The sequence below is a fragment of the Sinocyclocheilus grahami genome, unplaced genomic scaffold, assembly GCF_001515645.1.
Source record: "Sinocyclocheilus grahami isolate Dianchi unplaced genomic scaffold, SAMN03320097.WGS_v1.1 scaffold81.1, whole genome shotgun sequence".
Classification (NCBI taxonomy): domain Eukaryota; kingdom Metazoa; phylum Chordata; class Actinopteri; order Cypriniformes; family Cyprinidae; genus Sinocyclocheilus; species Sinocyclocheilus grahami.
The window spans coordinates 1,480,530-1,495,961 of record NW_015505260.1 but is presented as its reverse complement, the minus strand read 5'-3'; the positions used below and the strand labels follow the sequence as shown (position 1 = coordinate 1,495,961).

The following is a 15,432-nucleotide window of genomic DNA, read 5'->3' as shown; positions in this document are numbered from 1 at the left end:
AATATGACAAGTCAAAATGATAAGATACTAAGTCTTAATTATGAGATAGAAAGTTGAAAGCGGCATATCAATTCAAAATTTGTCAAAAATATTACATGAAAGTTCAAATTGTGATAAAAAGTCATGATCATGACAAAAAGTCATAATTATGAGATACAAGTCATAAATATAAGTAATAATTATGACAGAAATTTGAATGTTTGGTCATAATTATGGCTTTTTATATTGACTTTTTATATTGAAATATTGACTTTTTGTCTTAATTTAAACTTATGTTAAAATTATGATTTACCAAAGCAAAATATGTTTTTCTTGTGTGGTGGAAATGGGCTTCCACGGGCTTCCCACTCTTTTTCAGAGATCATTTTCCAGGACTTAACAGACTTTTCTAGGAGATTTTTAATTTAAATTATACTACATAAATCTCTCTGCCAGTAGGTGGCGGTATAGCATTTCCTTGGTTACTGCTGTAAACAAAGCAGCGCTGCGCTTATTAACACTACTTTAATATGTTTTATCAAAGACTATCCACCTTTTTCTTCGTCAACTTTAACATGTATTATTAGAACTAACACATAATCCTTTAAAATATCATCTACAGGCATAAATGATGTTTACTGTGATAAAACATATTTTTGTGAAGTACACTGTATTAAGTATCAATGTTACTTGACTTGTGTGACGTCAAACCTGATTTTAGGAGTGCTTTACAAATGCTTCAGATTAAATTTGACTTCTTCATAAATAAATAAGGAAGTATTTCCAGGCTGGTCTGACAGCACAGTAAATGGCAGAGCAAATCTTTCATGAAACTGAACAATGGCAGATGCCCCTATGAATCACTGGGTCAAGGCCTGAGCTGTAATATGATCATTATGTTTGCTCAATCTTTAGATAATTCTTACAAATAGACCAAGAAACAAACATAAATGACATTTCCAGTGTATAGACTCTTTTGTGCATGTATACTTTCTTTTGTGTTCCAAAGACGAAAGAAAATATTTTTAAGAATTTCGGTAACCGTTTTATGGAAGTCAATGGGAACAGAAACTGTTTGGTTACCAACATTCTTCAAAATATCCTTCTTGGTATTCCACAGTCGAAATTCTTATAGCTTTGGAACAAAGCTTTGGTTATAGTAAAGTATATACATACAAATAAAAAAAAGCAAACTTACCGAATATTGGACTATTATAAATAAATAATAGAAGTATTATATTGTAACTAAAAAATATATAATATAAATATATAAACATAAGGTGCTGAGATTTTTATTATTTAAATAAAATATTTGTGATTCTTTTCAGTGCAAACACACTTTGTTTTAACAAAAATTAGGCTTATTATACAACAAAAGATTTATATTTGTTTCTTGCACTTTACCTTGTCTATATACTGCTAGAAAAATCAACATACTCAGCAAGGTCTTAAACTGTCTTTTAAACTTGTGGCCTTTATCAAACTAAAGCAGCCAGGACATTTGTGTCCACTGAACTGCCCATCTGAGTTCACAGTATGAACATCATCCTTGTTTCTTTCACCTTCGGTCATCTCTCCCTCACCTAATTTCCTCTTTAATTGGGTCTATAGGGATTTAAGAAAGATCTTGTTTCTAGATGTGAGTCTGAAGAGCTTGCCCAGGGTGATTGTCAGCAGGCCATGGGCTTTCGGACGGATGAGCTAATTAGTGTACAGGTTGGTTCATTACGAAAATGACACTCTGAGAGATTCAAATCTGTAGCTTTTTCTTTTGAGGCCTCAAAGGGATCATAACCCACAGGGAGATGAAACTGAGTAGACCAAACCAATTACACATTTAAACTGACCTGAGGTTCAAGATTTGCATTTCACATTTGTAATAAGCCAATTAAGCAAAACTTCTTGCAGGAATTTGGAATCACTTAATATTATTTTTATTTTATTTAAAGGGGTTGTATGATGCGATTTAAATTTTTCCTTTCTCTTTGGAGTGTTACAAGCTCTTGGTGCATAAAGAAGATCTGTAAAGTTGCAAAGACTAAAGTCTCAAATCCAAAGAGATATTCTTTATAAAAGTTAAGAGTCAACCACGCCTTCCTAAAATGGCTCGTTCTAACACACCCCCACATATCTACGTCACGATGTGGGAAGATTTGCATAACGCCGCCCAAATGTTCACGCAAAGAAAGAAGGAGTAACTTTTATTCTCACTGTTGTATTGTTGTTGCCGCCGCCGCCGCCATGTCGTGAAGACGCTGTGTGTTTCGTTGTGAAAGCGAAACTACTTTGTTTGGCCTTCCAAAAGAGGACGATATCTGCTTCGTCATGCCTAGCTGATCCGTGCTGGTCACTTAGGAAATACATCAACTTCGCGCTGTGGATCGCCGGATCGGCTTTCACCGTGGACGAAGCGGAGTCCAGCCCGGGGTCGTCACATATGGTTGCAGCAAGTCCGCCGGACGCTCCTTCGTCGAATCTGCCAGCCGCGCCGTTCTCAAGGCTGCCCGCCTATTTTCACATAATTAGTGATAAGGTACCAGCACAATAACACACTCTGCAAAATATTGTCTGATTATCGTTATCGATAAAATCCCAGAAAATTATCGAGATATAATTTTTTGTCAATATCGCACACCCCTAATTTATGTTATTTAACTGATATAATAATTTATTGATAATAATTGTTTAAATTAATATAATAATTAATACCTTTCACGCATCTATTTTCTTAAAAATGGATTAAAGGCTGAAATGTAAAGTTTATCATTTTATAAAACTTTTTGTTTTTGTGAAAACTTGTATCTGAACTGTAAGTTATGCTTTTTATAGTAATTTTACAGTTTAATATGGTACTATAGACACTGCCCTACCCCACTCATATGGTAATAATTTTATTTGGGTCATAAAGAGCTTGTACAAGTGTGACTAGTGGTCTCTATAGCGATGAGGATAAAACCACCCTGTGCGCTCAGGTACTTTCACCCATTCATCAAATGAATGGGAGAACAGCAGAAGGAGGAGAAAAGGGTGAAATTTGGGATCGGCTTTCACCGTGGACGAAGCGGAGTCCAGCCCGGGGTCGTCACATATGGTTGCAGCAAGTCCGCCGGACGCTCCTTCGTTGAATCTGCCAGCCGCGCCGTTCTCAAGGCTGCCCGCCTATTTTCACATAATCAGTGATAAGGTACCAGCACAATAACACACTCTGCAAAATATTGTCTGATTATCGTTATCGATAAAATCCCAGAAAATTATCGAGATATAATTTTTTGTCAATATCGCACACCCCTAATTTATGTTATTTAACTGATATAATAATTTATTGATAATAATTGTTTAAATTAATATAATAATTAATACCTTTCACGCATCTATTTTCTTAAAAATGGATTAAAGGCTGAAATGTAAAGTTTATCATTTTATAAAACTTTTTGTTTTTGTGAAAACTTGTATCTGAACTGTAAGTTACGCTTTTTACAGTAATTTTACAGTTTAATATGGTACTATAGACACTGCCCTACCCCACTCATATGGTAATAATTTTATTTGTCCAGGTCTTAAAAAGGTCTTCAATTTGAGCTTAAAAATCCTACAGAAATCCTGTAGTACACTGAATCATGACGCATTTCTTATAGACTTCAAGTGAGAGTGGCTGTTTTCAAACACCTCCTTAAAGGTCTGCATGTGATTGTGCTCCGCATTATGCTAAAATTATAAGCAATTAGAGGCTCTTTTCTCACTTGGGTCATAAAGAGCTTGTACAAGTGTGACTAGTGGTCTCTATAGCGATGAGGATAAAACCACCCTGTGCGCTCAGGTACTTTCACCCATTCATCAAATGAATGGGAGAACAGCAGAAGGAGGAGAAAAGGGTGAAATTTGGCGTGATGTAATTTTTCAGTTGCAGTAAAGACCTACAACTTGCCCTGTTATTACTGTTCTCTGCCTAAAACCCATAAAATATCGCTTCCAGATTATTTAGAGAGCACCCGAAGTCCTGTAGGTTCAGCAAATAGGTTATGACGCTGGAAGTTATTGTTGTGTGAAGGAAAAAGTGAAGCAAGGGGATTAGACAAATATTCTCAAGCTTGAGTGGGTTATGATGGAGCAGATCGAAGGAGATCTTTTGGGAACCAGACAATTCAGTTATTTAAAGTATAAATTCAGGTTTTTCTTGCTGTTATGTTCATTTTAAATCATATTTATACTTCTCAGATTTGTATATTAGGCTATATTATTATAGGTATTATTGTAATATTTTATATAGGCTAGACCAGTGGTTCTCAAACCTCTCCATGAAGTACCCCCAGCATTGCACATTTTATATGTCTCCCTATATCTGATACACCCACTTCAGGTCTTGCAGTCTCCACTAATGAGATTGAATCAGGTGTGATAGATGAGGGAGACATACAAAATGTGCAGGGCTGGAGGTACTCCAAGACAGCTTTGAGAACCACTGGGCTAGACCTTTGCTTTGTCCAAATACCCACACTTGCGGTCTTTGCACTTGACCACTTGACTACTTCTATGACGTATTTCCTGTATTTGGCCCAAGTGTTCAAGTGAGCATGAAGACCGCAATTGTGGGTATTTGGACAAGGCACTTATGTGGCCACACACTAAGCACTAAGCACTAAGCTCGTTGTCTTCAATCCGTGTCTCATTTGGGCTGGAGGTACTCCAAGACAGCTTTGAGAACCACTGGGCTAGACCTTTGCTTTGTCCAAATACCCACACTTGCGGTCTTTGCACTTGACCACTTGACTACTTCTATGACGTATTTCCTGTATTTGGCCCAAGTGTTCAAGTGAGCATGAAGACCGCAATTGTGGGTATTTGGACAAGGCACTTATGTGGCCACACACTAAGCACTAAGCTCGTTGTCTTCAATCCGTGTATCATTCGATCATTTGTTTTTTTATTTAATATTGAAAGTAGAAAAATTAGAAAACGACTCCTTTTTAATTTTTTCCAAAAAACGAGAAACAAGAATTCAAGGTATATAGGTATATAGGGTGGAAAAATGAATAAATCATTCTACATGAGGGCGGGAATTAAACGCCCCTTTCTGCTGATTGGTCAGCCGAAGATCAAACCGTGCCTTCATCAGTTCTTCTGCAGCAAAATAATAGTCCTCCACTGCTGCAGTTGTATGGATTCTTAACGCATTTATTGCAACTACATTTAATCTTTTTTTCATCAAACAAACAGGCTAATGAATAGCTCGACACAACTCGTACCAGGGCATTGTCTAGACAGGGCTTTCTTCTGTGTAGATATAAATTATATTCTTTGCATCAGCTGAGCATCTTTCTGGTGCATGCCACAAACATGAACCACAGGGAATACTCGTCTTTTAAAAGGCTTCATTTAGATTATTTTACATTAAATGCATCATATAAGTCACTTTGGAATAAATCACAGTAGGCCTATGTATCATGATTAAAAAAAACGACTTTACAGTCTGGAAATACTTTAGGCTATAGCAATATTAAGGCTATATTATTTCATTTATTCATCTATTATTACCCCTATCACTTTAAAGGGGTCCTATTATGTTTTTTCACTTTTTTAATTTTAGTCAGTGTGTAGTGTGTATGTTTGGGCATAAAAAAGATCTAGAATAGCTGGGCGCCGCCGGTGTGCCTACACTCATAGAAAATAATGCATTTGAATTTTAAAGCCGTGGCTCGACGCTGCGCTTCTCGTCCGGTGTGCGACCGCCTGAAACGCTGTTTTTTTCACCTTTGTGCCCGTTTGGGCTTCCGAAAGCGGATGATGTCAGGAAACAGTGGTTGCAATTTACTTTTTAACTCTGTTCCTGAGCATTATAACCCCAATTTGCTATTGTGTGCTGCGCACTTTACTGAGGACACAACACGAGTGAGAAGTGCCGGATTCGCCAAAAGCTTTTGTTGAAAGACGGAGCAAGGGGCGTGGCAGTACTGAAACACTAAGCTGTTCGCCAATCACAACGCACTGGGACAGCTAACCAGTCACAACACATTTTGTTTTTCGGAAGGCGGACCTTCATCAAAGCCGGAACTAATCTAGCCGTTTGTTCCAGCCTGGGGAGAAAGGTATTTTAATAATGTAAATTATGTGAAAAATAATGCGTTTTTCGAACCACCAAGGATGAGAGCATGTTCTAGTACACCCCCAAAGCAAAATCAAGACTTTGTAAAAGAGCATAATAGGACCCCTTTAAGAACTGCTGGTCTACACTGAAGAAAGACCTGTCTAGATTCTGCCCCGGTACGAGTTGTGTTGAGCTATTCATTAGTCTGTTTGATGAGAAAAATATGAAATTGATAAAATGGGTTAAGAATCCGTACAACTGCAGCAGCGGAGGACTATTATTCTGCTGCGTGATACTGCAGAAGAACTGATGAAGGCACGGTTTGATCTTCGGCTGACCAGTCAGCAGAAAGGGGCGTTTAATTCCCGCCCACGTGTAGAAATCGAATATTCAAGCTGTTTATTCATTTTTCCACCCATGAACGAAAAACGTAAATTTAAGCTGAATTCTCGTTTTTCGTTTTTTGGAAAAAAAAAAAAAAAACATGAAAAAGGAGCCATTTTCTAATTTTTCTACTTTCAATATTAAATAAAAAAATTAATGATCGAATGATACACGGATTGTCTTCTGCCTTCCGGTTTGCATTTCCACAGGTGAAGGTAAGGTCTTATGAATTTTTGAAATAAAACTTCCCGGTCTATTGACGTTTGTTATGACATCCTCTTTAAACATTACAATACACAATACAACTTTCCTTAACTGTACTATATATATATATATAATACACACACACACAAAGGTTTTATTATTCATGTAACATTCTGACAATTTTTTATTTATTAAAAGAAATACATTAAAGGGGTCATATGATGTTGCTAAAAAGAACATTATTTGGTGTAATGAAATGTTTATGCGGTTTAAGGTTAAAAAAACACATAATTTTTCACATACTGTACATTATTGTTTCTCCTCTATGCCCCGCCTTTCTGAAACGTGTCGATTTTTACAAAGCTCATCGTTCTGAAAAAGCGAAACAGTCCTCCATAAAATGTGCTGCACACATCTGAATATTTGGGTTGAACTGTTCTGGAACAGTGTTGTAAATACAACTCAACCACTGATTTCTAGTCGTGTCCTCTTTTGGAAGGCCAAACAAAGTAGTTTCGCTTTCACAATGAAACACACAGCGTCACACACAGCGGGCTAGAGTGAGCAGAGGACGTAGGGCTTGAGAACGGCGGGTTCAGCGGGCTTGCGGCAACCACATGTATGTATTTTGTTTTATTTTAATTGTCTTTTACTGTTTTACCATTGTCCCAGACTTTCAATCTTAAACTATAAAAATACATCATAAAAAATATGTTTACTTGGGTAAAACTAAGCTAATCAATCAATCAATCAATTACATTTTTATTGTGTAAAAGTTATTTCTTATTCCTTTTCTCTAAATAAAAAAAAACAATGCAACATAATTTTTTTGCATCATTTTAACAATATAGATGACTTTACAGTGCTCTATATTTATTGAATCTATTGTGTGCAAATATAGAATAAACACATGAAGTACTTGATTCTCATTTAGCAGTTTTTTATCAGAGTTCATGAAATTTTTACCATGAACATGGTGACATTTTGTTTATTTCATAGAATATTTCTGTCACTTGTCATTTCTTGAGATCCATGTCATGTTGTCATACACTGTAATTATAACCAATAATGTCTCTTTATTTTGGATTATTAATATTTTCTGATAGTCTATTTCAGTAGAATATAGAAATTAATTTCAGTGTAAAGATAGTCAGAAAGTCAAATTTTTCTCTTAATGGTGCAAAAAATTTAACAAAATATTTTCAAGTGCAATGAATCAGTCAGTGAAGTTCAGATCAACTGTATTTACATTAATAGAGATATCCATTCCATCGTGTTATAACATATGTAGTGATCTTAACAATTATTTTGTCTTTCCAGGAATCAGTTAAGACTCTGTTAAGTCTGTAGTTTAGGGGATTTCAGATGAAGCCGCTCTGCATCTTAAAGCATACCATATAACTTCAGTTCATTGACGAGTATGGTTCTCTTGACATCACTGAAGACCTTGCGGATGTTATCGGTGTCGGTTGCACAGGTAAAGTGTTGGTAAATGCATTTCTGTTCTCGATTTTCGCGGTTTAAAGCTTGTTCGAGGTACAGGGCACTGATGTAGTCCATCGCTTCATTCTTGTCTTCCTTTTTGCCTGGCATCATTATAGGGTGGAGTTGGAAAACATTTAGATAAAAAAGACAAAAAAAAAAAGAAATAGAAAATTTAATCAAAAGGATAGAAAAGGGGAAAAAAAATAAATACATTTCACCACAGAAAACCAGTTTACTGATGCTAAAGTTAGAGGCACTTTCCATGTATACGGTACAATTAGTTTTTTCAAAGCATTAGAGAAAAAATACAAATGTTTGAGAACTATTAGATATGTTACTTATAAACTATTGTGTTTTTTTAGGAGCTCTTGGTACAAACTTACATACATACATATATGACACTGAGAACAGAAAGAACATTTAAATAAGTAAGACTAAGGGGATAAAAACTAAAAATAAATAATAATAATAATAATAATAATAACAGCATGCAGAGGTGAAATAATCTCATTACATTTTCTCAATTCTTATACAAATTGTATTGTTAACTGCATCCATCAAGCGCAACCTTCAACCCTGTTACCCATTCTATTGTAAAAAATCAAATAATCAAGCAAATAGTTTTCTTAGATTTATGGGAAATCTGTTTTCATTTCATGTTCATGTTATGTTTTTTAGTAAGAAAATAACAAAAGTAAATTGTATTTATATTCTACTTAGAAAGAATTTAACGGTAACAGGGTTGCAACAATTGCAAAATCACATGAATCGAATGAAATATCAAAATGAACAGAAAACAAAAAAATTCACAATCATTTCAATATTTTCTAAAGATTATCTGCCTCTTTTCATCGACCATTTGTTTAGATAACCTTGTAATTAGTATTTTTGTACATTATTCATGGAAAGTGCCTTATATCTATGTGTAGTTGATGCTGGTGATGTTTATAAATATAAAGGCCTCAAGTAAAATTTCCAGTTTTAAACATATTACAAAACAAATGTAATCTTTCCTGACCGATTCACAGTGAGCACACTAGTATTAGAAATGATGTAAAAGCGTCTCATTTTAATTACAGCAGATGGATTGGATCAGTTTAAATGCTTAACAATTTAACAGATAACCCGAGTTTTGTATGAATTGATACTAAATTGATCTATAAATATGCAGTGTGTATTAACTAATAAGAGTTTTATGGTTAAAGGTACTATTACACTTGTTATACACAACAAACAGACCATCAGAACTACCAGAAGAACTATACTTTTATATATATCAAACATATAGACATCGTACTGTATATATAAACAAATTCATACATTTGACATGAAAGTAACAGTATAATCTCCATTTTGAGCAAATATATAAGAATATGTTGCTCTAAAATAGTATGCTTTGTAATGAAAATTGTTTTAGATTACGAAAATAAGTGACATTTCTCTGTAAACATTTTTAATTTAAGAGCCAAACATTTCTGTAACCATTTGGCTTTTGTTTGTGTTACATAAAAAAACTACTCCACGTTACAGAAAGGAAATTATGAAAGCCTGATTCTGCCACAGAATAAAAAAACATTTTATCACACAATTCAGACTTTATTTCTCACTATTGTGATATAGATATATATAAATTTGCAATTCTAAGACAAAATGTATTCTGACTTTATTTCTCGAGTTTACATCCCACATTTCAGATTTATTTCTCTGAGCTCTGAGTTTACATCTCATAATTTTGTTTGTTTTTACTTTCCACCAGCAAGCAATTGCAAGTTAATATCTCGCAGTAGCAGACTTTATCTTACCGTTTCAGACCTTTCTTCTCAGAATTGCGAGTTTATATCTCACGATTAATTCAGAATTGTGAGAAAAAAAATATTGAATTGTGAGACAATAGGTTATCTTTATTTATTTTTCTTTTTATTCTGTGGCAGAAACAGTCTTCCATATAACTTTCTGCACCTATTTCAAAGGAAACTCTCCACCCTCTTGCTCTAAGTAATCAGTAAAGTCAAATATTTGGGCAAGACATTGAGCATGTGCCCCAGTACAGATCAGCCAAACGCTGCTTTGTAGTTCTCAGGTCATTCTTGCCAGCAGCTATAGAGTAAAATTTCTGCCACCCCCTCGAAACCAAAACACGCTGAAAATCTGCCTGTTGTATAGCATTCCTGTCAAAGTCTGAGGTGTGATATGACAGCTTCCTCATTGATGTCTGATGTTAAGTCGATGTCTGGCAATGTTCAAATGATTTAATTTGGAGAATGTGTCATGCCGTAAGAATCTGATGTTTTTATCCACCACAAGTAGGAAAATAGGAATAGATGGAGCAATAGACAGAGAAATGGAAGGCTGTATAGAGGTGTGCGTCCCTCCAAGGTCAGTTTATTAGGTTGGCAGAAGCAGGCCGTATCCTGAAAGAAATGGGCTGCTCAGAGCACTCCGTATTCCTGCAGAGACTTGATAAGGACAGTGTCTTTCACGTCATTGAAAACCTTCCGGATGTTATTGGTGTCTGTGGCGCAGGTGAAGTGAGGGTAGATGTTTTTGCATTCCTTTGTCTCAGCACTCACAGCTCTCTGTTTATACATATTGTGGATGAACATCATGGCGTCTTGCACATCCCGTCGTTTCCCTGAGGGTGGCACCAAACCACAGAGAAGGGGAGGAGTTAGTCCAAGCTTGGAAGGTAAGAGCGATTAAACTGGGAGCACCACATGCTAATTATAGAGGCAGGAACAATAAAGGCGAGAGAAAGAATCTAAGCAAACATTTAAAAAATCACTATTGTTAAGATCTTCTCCTTTATAATTAATATTTAACCAATTTTGGAGTCAGTAGCGTTCAAAGTGCGTAGCCGTTTCAATGTTGTGTTAAAGGGACAGATCACTCAAAAATGACTGGCATCTTATACTGACCCCGTCTTGACTTTCGTAAAACACAAATGGAGATATTTAGGAGATTGTTCACGAAACTCTTTTCCATTCAAGGCTGGGTTTATTTAATCAAAAATAGCCTGATTATTTCTGCATTTATTTGTTCAGTAAAACATTATTGCAATTTAAAATAGCAGCCATTATTCAGGTTCTTTTAAGTGTCACATGATCCTTCAGAAATCATTCTAATGCTGATTTGCTTTACATTTCTTATTATTATCAATGACGAACACAGTCGTGCTGCTTAATATTTTTGTGGAAACTGTGATACATTTTTATCAAGATTTTGTGATGAATAGAAAGTTCAAAAGAACAGCATTTATTTGAAATAGAAATCTTTTGGAACATTATAAATATCTTTGTTATCAATTAGAAACAATTTAATGCATCCTTGTTGAATAGAAGTGTTAACTACTAATTATTATATATATATATTTCATACTTTTGAATGGTAACGCTGAAAACTCAATGGTTGTTGAAAATTCAGCTTTGCCATCACCAGAATAAGCAGGTCTTTTAAATTGTAATACGATTTCAACATTTTCCTGTTTTACTGTATTATTCATCAAATTAAAAAAAATGCAGCCTTGGTGAACATAAGAGATTCTTTCAAAAACATTATTTTCCTAAAAGATTTAATAAAATGATTTCTATTTTTAATAAATGCTGTTCTTTTGAGCTTTCTATTCACCAAAGAATCCTGAAAAAATGTATTATGGTTTCCACAAAAATATTAAACTGCAAAAACTTGTTTCAACATTGATATTAATAAGAACCATTATTAATCATTGAGCACCAATAATATTGATAATGATTAAGCAGCAAATCAGCATATTAGAATGATTTCTAAAAGATCTTGTGACACTGAAGACTGGAGTAATGGAGTAATGAAACATTCAGGTCAATTATATTTTATAATATATTACAATAGACCTTTTTAGGTGTCCTGTCTCTTTAAATTTAACTATAACAGTTAGGCTTTTATAAGGCAAATTTTAAAAATTTAAAATTTTTTATAGCAGTTATCTTTAAATCTCAAAGATGGAGCTACTGTAAATGCATGGAATTAGCTATTTTTGGTTGCTGTTGGTAACGGGGGTAGAGGGCGAGAGATCTAAAGCAATCAAACTGCCACATATACTGCTTCCATATCAGCAATAAGAAACTAATATCTGTCCTACACCATCTGCTGTGAAGCAAAACCTGTTCCGACTGCATTGTCAATTCCGTTTCCTAGACAGCCTGATATTCTCATCCCATAATATTTCTTTTTAAGGGGCAGGACAGGTTGGGGTTGATTTACTGAATTGTTGGTACACAAATACTTATTTCCATACCGTCAAACCCTGCGAAGTAAGTTTTTAGGTCTGACGACTTGATCTTTTCCTCCAGGATGTCCATCTTGTTTAGGAAGAGGATGATGGAGGCACTGGCGAACCATGGCGAGTGGATGGTGGTGTAGAAGAGTGACAAGCTCTCTTTCATGCGGTTCTGGAGCCAGAGACAGCAAGCATTCACAGCAGAAGTTAATTAAATGAGAGAGACACTAGGTGCAAGAGAGATTACGCAATTTATCAGTGCAGCGTTTCAGCGAAGGTGCACACAAACGTGAACCAATAGAACGTGAATCTGTCAAGAAATGTCTGTGTCATGTTTTATCTTAATGACAAAAAATAAATGTTTTTGCATAAATAAAATGAAGCATATTTTAAGACAATTGTATTGTCTTGTATTGTGGCAATATTTTCCTGACAATTAAAACATGTCAGCAGTTTACTGTAATATGAAAAAATATATATTTTTCATTACTATAATGCAAATTCATATGTCACTGGGGTATATTTGTAGCAATAGCTAAAAATACATTGTATGGGTCAAAGTTATTAGAAACTAAAATCATTAGGATATGCAAATTCATATGTCACTGATGAAGATATTTTGTAAATTTCCTACTGTAAATATATTCAAACTTAATTTTTGATTAGTAATATGCATGGCTAAGAACTTCATTTGGACAACTTTAAAAGCGATTTTCTCAATATTTTGATTTTTTTGCCCCCTCAGATTCCAGATTTTCAAATAGTTGTATCTCGGCCAAATATTGTCCTATCATAACAAACCATACATCAATGGAAAGCTTATTTATTCAGCTTTCAAATTTCGAAAAATTTACCCTTATGACTGGTTTTGTGGTCCAGGGTCACATGTAATGCAAAAAATATTAAAATTGTGTTTGTAACATGTTGGTATTTTTTATTTAATTAGTACTCACGTAATTTGTATTAATGTAATAATTCAAATAAATAATTAATTTGTGATATGTGGTTTAAATTACATGTATCCATGCTAATATTATACAGAATTTTAATCTATGTTTATCATGTAAATATTTCCAATGTTTTTCCTTACTGAACAAGCATTATTTTAGTATTAATTACATACTACTATATTATTAAAATCTTGAATGATTTCATTGTGACTTCATTGTTTCCATTTTAATTTTTTAATTATTTTAAGTAATTTTGTTATTCTTAGTAATTTGCATTCATTTTTCATATATATATATATATATATATATATATATATATATATATATATATATGTTTATTTACATATTTATTTTATATATATATATATATATATATATATATATATATATATATATATATGTGCAGCTTTTGTTTCAGTAATTCAAATTATACTTCTAATTTCTCATTTTCATTAAAGTTTTCATGTAATGTTTATAGTTTTATTATTAGTATAGTATTTATTTTCAGTAAATAAGTTATATTTTATATTAGTATTATTTTATTTTTCATTTTAATTAATGTTTAGTTAGCAATTATTAGTTTTAGTTAACAACAACAAAAGTAATTAATTACATAATTTTCACAATATTGGGCTTTATATCTTTATGCAAATTAGAAATATGCACATTTCTTTTTGTCTTTGAGTTGCATTGAAATATGACTCAGGACTGTTATACTGATCAAAGCAATTGATTAGTACAAGAGAGATTCAGGCAGACTGGGGTGAAGGAGTCGCTTACCTCCTTGTTATTCTCCTCCAGCACCTGGTCGTACTCACTGAGGGAGGCTAAAAATATGAGCGATGTCACATTCTCAAAGCAGTGGATCCATTTCCGCCTCTCTGACTTCTGGCCACCCACATCCACAATCCTTCAGAAAAAAAGTGGTAAGACCATTTGATTAAATTCTGTTGTTTATTCTTGAAACTTTCTGTCTAAATCAAAAATATTAAACATTAACTGTCAGCCCCTATCATTTGTTCCTACTTCCTTGCTGTTATATATCAAACATGTCTGCCTCCAAATATAGTAGATTGCATCAAGTAATTGACTCGCATCATCTTGTAACTGGTTTCTTTATAAAAATTCTAATATTTGTTTTACATTTTCTGAAAAATATATGAGTGCAAGCAAGGCTAGGAAGTTTGTCCAAGTGTTGCTATATACACTCTTAAAAATAAAGGTGCTTCACGATGCCATAGAAGAACCTTTTTGTCTAAATGGTTCCATAGAGAACCTTTAACATCTAAAGAAGCTTTCTGTTTCACAAAAGGTTCTTTGTGGCGAAAGAAGGTTCTTCAGATTATAAAAAGGTAAGAAAGAGATGGTTCTTTAAAGAACCTTTGACTGAATGGTTCTTTGTGGAACCAAAAATGGTTCTTCTATGGCATCGCTTGAAGAACCTTTTGAAGCACCTTTATTTTTAAGAGTGTAGTTGCTAAGGTGTTAATAGTGATTTTTAGCACAATGCTACGCTGTTGCCAGAGGCGGACAAAGTACTCAACTCCATTACTTGAGTGAAAGTACAGATACCGCTGGTCAAATATTACTCCATTACAAGTAAAAGTTGTAAAGACAGATTTTTACTTAAGTAAAAGTACAGAAGTACTTGCTTTTAAAAGTACTTAAGTACCAAAAGTAAATTTCCTTTTTTATGTCAATGCACTGTTTTATTGTTGTTCGTAATACTTGCAATACTTCTGAAGCAACTTAGAATACATTACACCTACTGAATACACTGTCTAGCTTGTAGTACCTTTGGAATAAAGAGCTTTTAGAATGTTAAAAACCTATGGGGAAAAAAATAAACAAAACAACAAAAAAATATTTAACACCCCTACCCACCCCCACAAAAGCAGGATGGTAGTGCTCTCACACAGCTCTGACAGTGTGTGCACATCTATGTGTAGCCATTCATCCACATTTGAACAGAGTGGACAGTGAAATCCTGTAAATACAGAGTGATAAGGAAGAAAAAAAATAAAACCTGCTTTAAATCCCAGCAACACAACTGTAGCTGTACAACTTTACAACAGCAACACTGCTTTAACAAAAAA

The 15,432-nt window shown here is 34.1% G+C and overlaps 1 protein-coding gene across 3 annotated transcripts in view; it reads right to left on the bottom strand.

Annotated features, from left to right (window-relative positions):
• Positions 1-7,905: 7,905 nt before the first annotated feature.
• LOC107586407 (guanine nucleotide-binding protein subunit alpha-11-like) overlaps positions 7,906-15,432 on the bottom strand; it is a 15,007-nt gene continuing 7,480 nt past the window's right edge. For 2 of the 3 annotated variants that reach the window (XM_016273763.1, XM_016273760.1), the window contains exons 6-8: positions 14,117-14,246; positions 12,405-12,558; positions 7,906-8,235 (exon numbers count right to left, since the gene is read on the bottom strand). In XM_016273763.1, the coding sequence (XP_016129249.1) occupies positions 8,033-8,235; positions 12,405-12,558; positions 14,117-14,246 (487 nt within the window). In that variant the 3' untranslated portion in view covers positions 7,906-8,032. Of the gene's footprint in view, positions 8,236-10,034; positions 10,767-12,404; positions 12,559-14,116; positions 14,247-15,432 lie in introns of those variants that run through there. The other variant, XM_016273761.1, reaches the window with a different exon arrangement.